This window comes from Macaca mulatta, chromosome 1 (genome assembly GCF_049350105.2).
Source record: "Macaca mulatta isolate MMU2019108-1 chromosome 1, T2T-MMU8v2.0, whole genome shotgun sequence".
Lineage (NCBI taxonomy): Eukaryota > Metazoa > Chordata > Mammalia > Primates > Cercopithecidae > Macaca > Macaca mulatta.
In genome coordinates, this window is record NC_133406.1 from 15702079 (window position 1) to 15714519 (window position 12441).

Here is a 12441-nt window from a genome sequence, read left to right on the forward strand (position 1 = left end):
GGCAGTGGCTGTTAATCATTAACGGTGGCATGCCTCCGTGTGGGGGGGTCACAGACAGGTGCATGCACAAAATGCACAAATACAGACACACAGAGATAAGGAGCCAGGAGTTTAGGGAGGGCCCAGTATCTATGGAGGCTACGGCTTACTGAATAACACAGACCACAGTCAAGTTACTGACCATTAATTCCAAGTCTCATGCCTCCTACCTTAAGCAATCCGCGGACAAGAAAGGCAGATAGGGCACGTACACTATGCTTTTTACTTCTTCAAAAAAGATGCAGCTGGAAACTTTTAAGCCAAAAAAAAAGTATTATATATTCTTTAATTGTAAATCCAAAGGCTTACAGGATACCATAAATGCTGTATTTCAAGGAGCAATGCACAAAGATAAAATACAAAGTAAAAACAGACACCACTACATGATAGCTCAAAAATCAACCAAAAAATAAATTACTATAAATCCCAAAGTAGAGAAAGAGCTGACATCCACCCTGGAAGCATGCTTTTATTTTAATACAACATATAATTAAGAACTCACTGAAGATGCCTGTATCTTCCAGTTTTATAAACAGTTGTCAATAATTAAAATAGGTTAAAATAAGGCCGGGCCTGGTGGCTCATGCCTGTAATCCCAGCACTTTGGGAGGCCAATGCGGGAGGATCACCTGAGATCTGGAGTTTGAGACCAGCCTGGCCAACATGGTGAAACCCCTTCTCTACTAAAAATACAAAAAAAAAAAAAAAACTGGTTGTGGTGGTGGGTGCCTGTAATCCCAGCTACTCGGGAGGCTGAGGCAGGAGAATCACTTGAACTCGGGAGGTGGAGGTTGCAGTGAACCAAGACCGCACCACTGCACTGCAGCCTGGGTGACAGAGTGAGACTCTGTCTCCAGATAATAACAATAATAATAATTTTTTTTTTTTTTGAGACAGGGTCTTGCTCTGTCACCCAGGCTGGAGTGCAGCAGTGTAGTCATAGCTCACTGCAGCCTCAACTTACCAGGTTCAAGCAGTCCTCTCACCTCGGCCCTAAACAAAGTGCTGGGACTGCAGCTGCAAGCCATCACACCTAGCCAGTAACTAATTGTGAGTAATGTCACTTCCAAATTTTAGATTCTAGGATTTGAAGCTTTATTTCTTTCTCAAAGTCTTCTCCTGCTCTTCAAAATCTTTTTCATTTTTGTAATTAAACACCTAATTTTAGAATTCCTGAAAACAATTTGGGGACGTCTTAAAAAAAAAAAAAAAGAGTCTTTCCTGTATCATTTTAAGTCAACAAAGTACATAAAAGTTTCCAAGAAACATGTCAATGATATCATTGGTAGTAATATTTCAAAGAACTGCAGGATGTCAAACCTTTTCCAGTCAGTGGTGTTCCAGCCAGTTTTCCAAGAACGCCTGGGCTAGGGAAACTCAGCTTCTGTGAAATGTCACCACTTTCTTTTTTGTTTTCTGAGACTGATACTTATTTAGCACTTACTAAGAGGCAGGGCTCTGGCGGTTTTGCATACAGGACTCACTTAAGCCCCGCCCCAGCCCTGAAGGACACAGCGTTGCAGTGATGGCCCCAGTGATGAGGAGGCACAGAGTAACAAAGTCAGAGGCCTCAAAACCATCAGGCACAAGAGCCCGAATGCCAACAGGGCTGTCTGGCTCAGAGTTCCTGGTCTTTACCACTACACTAGGCTGCTATTCTGGCATTCGCAAAAGACTTAATATTTTTAAAAAGGGTTGGTGGTGGTTGGCAGGGGGTGGGGGGGCCTATCATATTTTTCAGAATCCCATAGAGACTTCCCATTCAGTCCCGTCCTGGAGAAGGGAAACAGGCGGTCATCCAAGCAGTCTATTTCTCCACCAGCCAGCTCCAAGGGCTAGCAAGTCGTTGACTTGGAGACCAGATTGCCATCCCTGCAGCATTCACCCAGAAGTCCTACTGAGCCCCTCTGGAATAACATGCAACTGGTGTCTTCTTTCCCTACTTGAAAGTCCTCCCCACACATGGGCAGCCCCAGCGGTCCCCACCCCCTTGTGTGCTGCGTGTCCTTCCTGGGCTTAGACTCCCAGGCTTCCCCATCCTCTCCTGTGCCACGCCAGGAGGCTCCTTAAGACTTGATGCTTGCAGTCAGACGTCACTCTGGGGGTCTGAGCAGAACAGGGCAGATGGGATTGGTGTTTCTCCTTGATGAACTCCAAGTACTCATTAGTGGTGTCACAGTCTTGGGTTGCATTTACCTGTTGTGCATTTTTCAGTGTAACCAAATACTGAAAAATCTCAGGGACAGAGTGAATTATCTGTATGTCTACTTAAAAAATGACTTTAAAAGAAATTGATTAGAAGAAGGCTGGTCTCAAACTCCTGACCTCAGGTGATCCACCCGCCTCGACCTCCCAAGGCACTGGGATTACAGGCGTGAGCCACCACGCCTGGCCATTAGTCTTTCTGAAATGTTATGTATAGCTCACATTTGTTTCAATGTTTAATATTAGAAGGGCTTTGTTCTTTAATTCGAAGTTTGGAGATGTGTTTGCAACCAGAAATACGCCGTGTGAACTTAACTCTTTTCTATCAATCAGCCTATGGTAAAATTGGTTTCATTATACATCATTTCATTTATAGTCACAGTTTCCTAGAGCCTATCCACAACATTGAGTGAGGACTTACTGAACTATACATTTTCCCATTGCATAAGAATACAATAGTTTAGGCATCTATTCCCCTGTTAATGGATATCTGGGTTGTTTTAAGCTTTGCAGTATTACAAATGATGCCTAAGTGAACAACTTTAAGCATGTTTCCTTGAGCACATGTGTGAGTTTCTGAAGAATCTATAAGCGGAAGTGGAACGGCTGAGTCACATGCCTCTATTACGGCATAAGATTCATAACAGGAATATGTATACACTTTAAAATTCATTGCTCGCTTTCAACAACAATGACGACAATAATAATAATTGCTCATTAAAACAGTAATAATTGCCACTATCTCAATGATTAAATTAGATATCAGGAGTATATTAACAAATTGTACTTAGGTTCATTTAATACCTGCCATGTGCTGAGTCCTGTGTTCAATGCTGTGTATGCAAATGAACAAGAATGTAAAAGCATAGTTCATGAATTTATTATCTTATTATCTAGCAGAAAGGACAGACCAAGAACAATTACATCAGCAAGTATTAATACAGTATGACTTATGCCATGATAAGCGAAGCACAAGACACTCCGATCACCCACAGTTTACCCGGTGGAGTAGAGTAGGGGAGGGAGCTATCAGGGACTGAGAACAGAGGGGCCACCACTCATGAAGTGGGCACAGAAGCTAGGGAGGAAACAGGATCTTCAGCAGAGGAAAGAACATGTGCCAAGGTTACAGGCCAGGAGCAAGACATCATGGGGACTGGAAGAAATTCAGTACGGCTGGGGACAGAGGCAGTGGAAATTTAAGGCAAAATATGTAAAGAGGAAGGGAGTGAACGTGGCAAAAAAAAGTGGGCAATGGAAGCAAGGCTGATCACATTTGCATTTTAGAAGGAGAAGGGGGCAGATGAGGGAAGCAAGGCTGGACAGGGAGTGCCCAGTAAGGATGCTCCAGCAGCCGTGCTGGTGATGAGTGGGGTTGGCAGGGATTAGGGCAGAAAATTGCCCCTGAGGGTCTTTGTCACACAGAAAACCACGGGAACATTGTAAAAAGACCCTTGAGACTGGGTACCTGGGAGAACAGTGATCCCATTATCACAAATAAGGGAAAGAAGGAGAGAAGGCATGGGGAAGTGGGAGGAGCTTCTACTTCAATGTCTGGCTTCAAGAGATTACATGGAGCCCCTTTTGAAAACTTGTCAACAAGGTCCAAATCACTAGCCTGGCATTCAAAGGATCATTCAAGGGTACAAACGCCATATCCATCTCCGAGTCCTAGGACTGTGGCACTATTCTAGCCTGTAGTAAGAAAGACAGCCTAACACTGAAACTCAAAACAATCTCCCACAGACGGGTTCTGAAATCACATTTTTAAGAAAATATTCTGCATTTCAGGGAATGCCTATGACACACCTGTTATTAATTTCTATGCCAGCATGCCAAGAGATAATGGGGAAGGGAGACAAATAAAATGATAAAATAATGACAAAAAATGAAGTTGATTAATGCCTACAAAGTGTCTCTTATGCTATTCGCTCTCTCTCTCTTTTTTACTTTGAAAATTCCTCTAATAAAAGGGTATTTTCCCCAATTATACATATTGAGTACACTTCTGTTTTGTTTTTGTTTTATTTTTAACCTGAAAGTGAGAATCAACAAATATTGATATCTAAAAATATTTTAGATAATGCTAACAGTGCTTCTCGCCTCATATTTTCCACAATTTTCATAAATTTGAGTACATTATGCTATTTAAAAATTTCTCTCACCTTTTCCTTTGTTCTCAACTCATCAAACATTTGCTGAATTTCTAGTTTCCAGTCATCTTGCATGGAATGAAAAGATTCTTGAGGCATTTCAGTCATCACTGCCCCTTCAATAGCAGTCAGCTGTTCAAGAATTAAGGCAAATGACGGACGAATATGAGGGTCTTGTTCCCAGCATTCTAAAATAAACAAGAATCACATTAATTCCATCTCTCAACACAGTTCAGATTATCCCCAAGACATCAGAGTTGCTAAGAAATGTTTTACATGGAAGTGTATTTCAACTTAACAATTTGTCATTCCAAACTGGAAGCCTTCATTTATAGTACCTGCTCCTGGAGATATTAAGAATCCATTGGTAATAGTTTGAATAGTTTATTTTACACAGTGTTCATGTCACAGGCATGCAGAATAATGACTATTAGAGGAGGCTGTTGCTGTCTATACGATACCACATTTAATAAATGGATGTGTGCTTCCCATGCTTTACTACGGATACCATGTTTCGGGGGTTAAGCCACCACAACCAGATGATTTACTGATATGGAGTCATGTAACTCAAAGTCTCTAAAATGTTATATCCATATGAGAAGTTCTAAAAAATAGCCTAACAATGAAGGAAGGTAACTTGAGGCTTACAAAAAGAGTTAGTTAACAATTTCTAAAAGATAAGGATCAAATAGACATGGTCCTGGCAAAATCATACCTGTTAAGACCATAAGGCATTTCTGTTCACTAAGTCAAATTTAAAATAGGAGATTTGGGGCCAATTCAATACTGTATTTGAACTCTACTCATGTACTTAGTGAAAACATTTTTACTATTCACTTGAGTTTTATACATTAAATAAGTCACTGATAAAACTGGATTGTATTTAAGCTACTTAGTTCATTAAAACTTTACCAGACATTCTAGATCAAAGACTAGGTTTCTAATTCTTTTTTTTTTTTTTTTTTTTTTTGGACAGAATTTCATCACTCTTGTCACTCAGGCTGGAGTGCAGTGGCATGATCTCGGCTCACAGCAACCTCCACCTCCCAGGTTCAAGCGATTCTCCTGCCTCAGCGTCCCAAGTAGCTGGGATTACAGGTGTACGCCACCATGCCCGGCTAATTTTTGTATTTTTAATAGAGATGGGGTTTCGCCATGTTGGCCAGGCTGGTCTCGAACTCCTGACCTCAGGTGATCCGCCCACCTCGGCCTCCCACAGTGCTGGGATTACAGGCATAAGCCACTGTGCCAGGCCTCTACTTCGAAAATTAGAGTCACAGAAATTGCTTTTTTTACTTTTATTTTTATTATTTATCATTTTATTTATTTATTTATTTATTTATTTATTTATTTATTTATTTATTTTTTAGAAGGAGTCTTTCTCTGTCGCCCAGGCTGGGGTGCAGTGGCGCGATCTCGGCTCACTGCAAGCTCCGCCTCCCGGGTTCAGGCCATTCTCCTGCCTCAGCATCCGGAGTAGCTGGGACTACAGGCGCCCGCCACCACACTGGGCTAATTTTTTTTTTTTTTTTTTTTTTTTTTTTTTTGTATTTTTAGCAGAGACGGTGTTTCACCGTGTTAGCCAGGATGGTCTCCATCTTCTGACCTCGTGATCCGCCCGCCTCGGCCTCCCAAAGTGCTGGGATTACAAGCATGAGCCACTGCGCCCAGCCTTGTTTTTGTTTTTTTTTTTTTTTTTTTAAAGATATTCCAATGAGAAATTCTTGCCCCCACAAAGACACACACACAGAAAATACCTTTCATGAGCTTGGCAAATGGCTCAGGACAGGTGGATGGAATGGGCAAAGTGAGTTTATTGACTGCTACCCCATAAGCCACCGCGAGGCCATCAATGCCCCGATAGGGCACTTCTCCCGTGAGCAGTTCCCACAGCAGCACTCCATAGCTAGAAAGCAAGAATTTCATATGTTCAATGGGCTAGATGGTGTCTTTTCCTTATGACACACTTAGTGAGATAAACACTTCGGTACCTTCATCCACTCCTAATAGGACACTCTTTTCCAGAAAAGCCTCTAAGTGGCTGACATCCCAAAGTGGGAGGTGGATTCTTCCCGTCAACAATTCAAACACATGCAAATACATTCCATCCCAGAAATCAAGTATGCATTCATTCTAGGAATTTAAACTACTTAATGAATAGAAAAGCGTAACAGTAGTACACAATTGAATTAAACAGGGTCCAGAACCAGGTCACACTTTAGGAGTAAGGTGGCTATTTTGCTGTTTCTCTTTCTATCTCATTTTTTCCACACTTAAATAAAACCTCTTGAGGATTATTAGGACACCGAAGAGCACAGCCCCACAGAGATCTCATGGTGCATGTCACAGGGCTGACACGGAATCATGTTGATTAACTATTTTTAAATAGTTTTTTGAAACTGTTTATCTTCCTGCCTCTCTCTTTATATTTAGGTGTGTTACTAATGTTTCTATCATATTGCTGAACAGTGAAGAACAGAAAGACATCAGTGTGGGCCGCCTTGCACCTGCTGGCAGGACATACGTCTCTTTTTTGTAATAGAGGAAGCCAGGGTGAAATGGAAATAAAAAGCAAGGCACAACTACAGTCCCTGAGTTCTCCAAAGCATCATCACATGGGATGCAGATGCAGCCACAAACAAGAACAAGCAAAGGCACAGAAGAGGATTTCTAAATGAATGTTTACCATGAAGGGTTGAATTTCACTACACTTCCATACCACAGACTGAGATACCCCAAATTCAATTTAGTACACAGGGACATAGGCATGAGCCTTCTGCATTGTATATATTTATTCTCTTCTGCTATCCAAGTCAGTACCTTGATTTTCCCTTATTCTTCCTCAAAACATAAAGTACACACAGATATCTTTTGTTAAGTAAATTTAAAGAATGAGAGTCACTCCATATGATGCCCTTGACTTCAAATTGAAACACATAACCATATAAGTAACACTGTCTTGTCAAAAGACACAAAATTGCCGGGCACAGTGGCTCACACCTGTAATCCCAGCACTTTGGGAGGCCAAGGCAGGTGAATCACCATAGGTCAGGAGTACAAGACCAGCTTGGCCAGCATGGTGAAACCCTGTTTCTACTAAAAATACAAAAATGAGCCAGGTGTGGTGGCGTGTGCGCCTGTAGTCCCAACGACTCAGGAGGCTGAGGCAGGAGAATCGCTTGAACCTCAGAGGCAGTGGTTGCAGTGAGCTGAGATCATGCCATTGCACTCCAGCCTGGGTGATAGAGCAAGACTCAAAAAAAAAAAAAAAAAAAAAAAGTAAAAGAAAAGACACAAAATTACAGCCAGATAATAGGAATAAGTACCTAAGTACCCCTGTTTTAACGCACTGTAGAATGGCTAATGTTAGCAATAATATATAGTTTCAGATAGCTAGAAAAGAGGATGTTCCTAACACAAACAAATGATAAATGTTTGAGATGAAGGATATGCTAATTACCTTGATCTGATCACCATACATTGTATGTATTGGAACATCACTATGTACCCCATGAATATGTATGATTATGTCATTTGAAAAATAAAAATAGCTGGGCATGGCAGTTCACACCTGTAATTCTAGCATTTGGGGAGGGTGAGGCAGGCAGAATGCTTGAGCCCAGGAGTTCAAGACCAGCCGGGGCAACATGGCAAAACTCATCTCTAAAAAAATACAAAAATTAGCTGGGCATAGTGGCAGGTGCTTATAGTCCCAGCTACTCAGAAGACTGAGGTGGGAAAATCACTTAGGCCCAGGTAGATGAGGCTGCAGTGAACTGTGATGGCACCGCTGCACTCTAGCATGGGCAGCAGAGCAAGACCCTGTTCACCCAATAAATAAAATAAAAATTAATTAAAAGGAACAGTCATATTTGGTTTCCTTTTAAATTCTGCTAATAGAACTAGTGAAGCTCTATTCACTTTCCTAATCTTTTAAAACCTTGTTAGCTTTAACTTTTTTAAAAATGTGAAATTTAGAGGCCACTGAATTATTTCATATGTGTTGGTTACTTTTTTTTTTTTTTTTTAGATGGAGTCTCACTCTGTCGCCCAGGCTGCAGTGCAGTAGCACAATCTCAGCTCACTGTAACCTCCGCCACCTCCCAGGTTCAAGTGATTCTCCTGCCACAGCATCCCAAGTAGCTGGGACTACAGGCGTCCACCACCATGCCCAACTAATTTTTGTATTTTTATTAGAGATGGGATTTCACCATATTGGCCAGGCTGGTCTTGAACTCCTGACCTTGTGATCCACCCGCCTCGGCCTCCGAAAGTGCTGGTATTACTACTCACTAGCTATTTCTCCACTCACAAGGCCCTTAAAACTGATCTTCAGTGAACTCTTCTATCAAATAATAGTGAGATCCGCTCTACCATCTCAAAATATTGTTTTATTTCAAAAAGGAAATATATAATATATATAATGCACTACTTGTAAATTATACAATGCTATAACTGTTAGCTAAAGTTAAAATCATTATTTTCCAAAGCTTATGTGTTTCCTTTTGATAATTTTCTTAAAAATTATCTATATTATAGTTCATTACAGGAGATACCTTCATAATTTCAAAAATAAGTAAACTTAACTCATAGATCATTCAACAAAAACAAAAACAAAAATCTTACATAGAATAACTAAAATTATCTAAATTCAAAGAAATTCCTATTAAAAAAATAACAAAACTAAAAGAATAGCAATATAACTTTGCTTCTTGGAAGTTTCAGGAAATGGATAATCTAGGATGGATCATTTTTCCAGAGAGAGAAGGGCTTATCCCATGAAAAACCAGTGTGAAAAAAAATGTAACTATTTCAAAGAACTACTTCTAAAGTATAGTACACATTTTTCTGTTCTCTTAAACTGGGTAGAATACAGTATAATGAAGCCCTCTCCTGAGAACTCAAGAAGTGTAATGACTCAGGGCTGTGGTGTCGGGAGTCGCGGATCTCAGTCCTGGACCTAAAATCTGCTTCTTAGTTTTACAACTAAGCAAATTTCTTAACTTTCCTGTGCCTCGGCTACTTAACCTGCCAAACCAGGATAATAAGAGCTGTAAAAATTAGATGACAATATCTAAGTGCATAAGACAGTTACTCTGTAGTATAGTAACTGTTAGAAAGAAGGGAAAGGAGAAGAAAATCAAGAAATATCAAATCACCAATCCCTAGCATTGCATAGGTAAAGACATGCTTTTTGAATGAAACTTTTTTTATGGAAATATCATCAAAAGAGACTTCCCAGCAATGGTATCTATAATTCAAAGAGATGACCTGCCCTGCTCTTGCCCATCCTGATGTCCTACAATGTGCTTTTGTACATGAATGGAGATGTGCAAGGATGTTTGACCCTACAACTAAGCAGCTCCAAGAATGGGTAGTTTCTCAGTTTTTTTCATAATACAGTCAACTCTCAACATCCGCAGATTCAAGCAACCACGTATGGAAAATATTCAGAAAAAATCCAACAATAAGAAATAACAATATAACACACACACACACACACACACACAAATTAGCCAGGCACGGTAGTGCACACCTGTGGTCCTAGCTACGCAGGAAGCTGAGGCGGGAAGATCACTTGAGCCTGGGAGGTTGAGGCTACAATGAGCCATGATTGCATCACAGAAAACTCACTTTAATTTACTGGCACATCCTACAAAATCTTGGGCATTTGGTGTTAATTCAAATTATAACTAGTTTTAACTAAACTTGTGATTTAACAAGAAAGTTCTCCTCTGAAATGCAGTCATATGACAATACAAACATCAAATTATCTGTTCTGTTGTCATTACAATTATTTTGATCAAAACCATAAAATTTATTCAAAAATGCCTAGACTATTTATGCTGAGAATTACTGAATACTTTGGGACTCACTGAAATAAAGCATAGCAAGCAGTTTCTGCAGATGTTTGCAAAAGGAAAAGCTCACCTCCAGATGTCACTTCCCTTAGAAAACAAGGAAGACTTGATCACTTCAGGGGCCATCCAGGCATAGGTGCCTGCTGCGCTCATTTTGGTCGTCCTGTGCCATTCCCTCGCCAACCCAAAATCTGTAATCTTCAATGTTTTATTGCAGATGTCATCATGCTCTATCTTCTCAAGTAGCAAAACTAAAGAAAAATCAAAAGTGAGAGACATTTGCACATTCTTTTAATTTTTCTGTCACAATTTTTCTATGGCATGTAAAACACAATCTTCACTGCAGTTGGCAGAATAAACAAGAATAAACTGGTATTTTACCATTTTACTTACAGCACACCTATTATAGTCTTTAGTGGGTTATTTGTGCCTGAAGTTACAAGTTATTTTAAGATACAATTTAATGCTCTTTATGAGTAGTTCTCTTTCTGAGAAAGTAAATGATTTCTAAGAGCAAGAAACATTTCCTGAGATATTACAAGTAGGATCAGCAGTCTGTAAAAATTTACCTGATATGAAAAAAATACATTATTTTCTGACCTAAGTACAGAATCTTTTCTACAGAAATGGAGAATACTGAAATTAGATGATATATTACCATAGCTCATTATTATCAAACATTATCTTACATTAAATTTGGAAAGGGCTTACAGATTCTTTAACTAATAAAGATAATGTAGGAGATATAATTGCTTTACTGGAGCTCAAAATATAGCAAAAAGTAAACACAGCAGTCATCCAGTTGCTGGTTTTCCCAATGCCAGCCTCCTGCCAATGTAGAGGATGCACAAGGGCAACTCCCAGGAGTGAAGCTGATGCCAGCATCTGTCCCTGAGCTCTTGTGTAGCTCTGCAGCTGCAATAAATGTGTTTTCTTTTTTTTTATTATTATTATTATACTTTAAGTTCTAGGGTACATGTGCACAACATGCAGGTTTGATACATAGGTACACATGTGCCATGTTGGTTTGCTGCACCCATTAACTTGTCATTTACATTAGGTATTTCTCCTAATGCTATCCCTCCCCCTGCCTCCCACCCCATGACAGGCCCCTGTTTGTGATGTTCCCCACCCTATGTCCAATTCTTCTCATTGTTCAATTCCCACCTATGAGTGAGAACATGCAGTGTTTGGTTTTCTATCCTTGTAATAGTTTGCTCAGAGTGATGGTTTCCAGCTTCATCCATGTCCCTGCAAAGGACATGAACTCATCCTTTTTTATGGCTGCATAGTATTCCATGTTGTATACATGCCACGTTTTCTTAATCCAGTCTATCGTTGATGGACATTTGGGTTGGTTCCAAGTTTTCGTGATTGTGAATAGTGCTGCAATAAACATACCTGTGCATGTGTCTTTACAGCAGCATGATTTATAATCCTTTGGGTATATGCCCAGTAATGAGGTGTTCCTATTTCTCCACATCCTCTCCAGCATCTGTTGTTTCCTGACTTTTTAATGGTCACCATTCTAACTGGTGTGAGATGGTATCTCATTGTGGTTTTGATTTGCATTTCTCTGATGACCAGTGATGATGAGCATTTTTTCATGTGTCTGTTGGCTGCAAAAATGTCTTCTTTTGGGAAGTGTCTGTTCACATCCTTTGCCCACTTTTTGATGGGGTTGTTTGATTTTTTCTTGTAAATTTGTTTAATTTCTTTGTAGATTCTGGATATTAGCCCTTTGTCACATGGGTAGATTGCAAAAATTTTCTCCCATTCTGTAGGTTGCCTGTTTCCAGTACCATGCTGTTTTGGTTACTGTAGGCTTGTAGTATAGTTTTGAAGTCAGGTAGTGTGATGCCTCCAGCTTTGTTCTTTTTGCTTAGGATTGTCTTGGCAATGTGGGCTCTTTTGTGGTTCCATATGAACTTTAAAGTAGTTTTTTCCAATTCTGTGAAGAAAGTCATTGGTAGCTTGATGGGGATGGCATTGAATCTATAAATTACTTTGGGCAGTATGGCCATTTTCACGATATTGATTCTTCGTATCCACGAGCACTTCATTCACACCTCACCTGCACCCTCCTCCCTGGCCCTTCCCGGCACCTTCAGCTTCTCTCCCTTTTGCTGATCTGCCTCTGCCTAGACCCATGCAGAAATGTTCCATAGGTTTTCCACGAGGCT

General features: G+C 40.2%; 1 protein-coding gene across 1 annotated transcript in view; it reads right to left on the reverse strand.

Moving 5' to 3' along the window:
• Window positions 1–12441, reverse strand: part of MAP3K21 (mitogen-activated protein kinase kinase kinase 21) — a 54739-nt gene that overhangs the window by 25559 nt on the left and 16739 nt on the right. Inside the window, 3 exon segments of the mRNA NM_001265676.1 lie at window positions 4410–4585; window positions 6155–6303; window positions 10329–10509. Of these exon segments, the coding sequence (NP_001252605.1) occupies window positions 4410–4585; window positions 6155–6303; window positions 10329–10509 (506 nt within the window).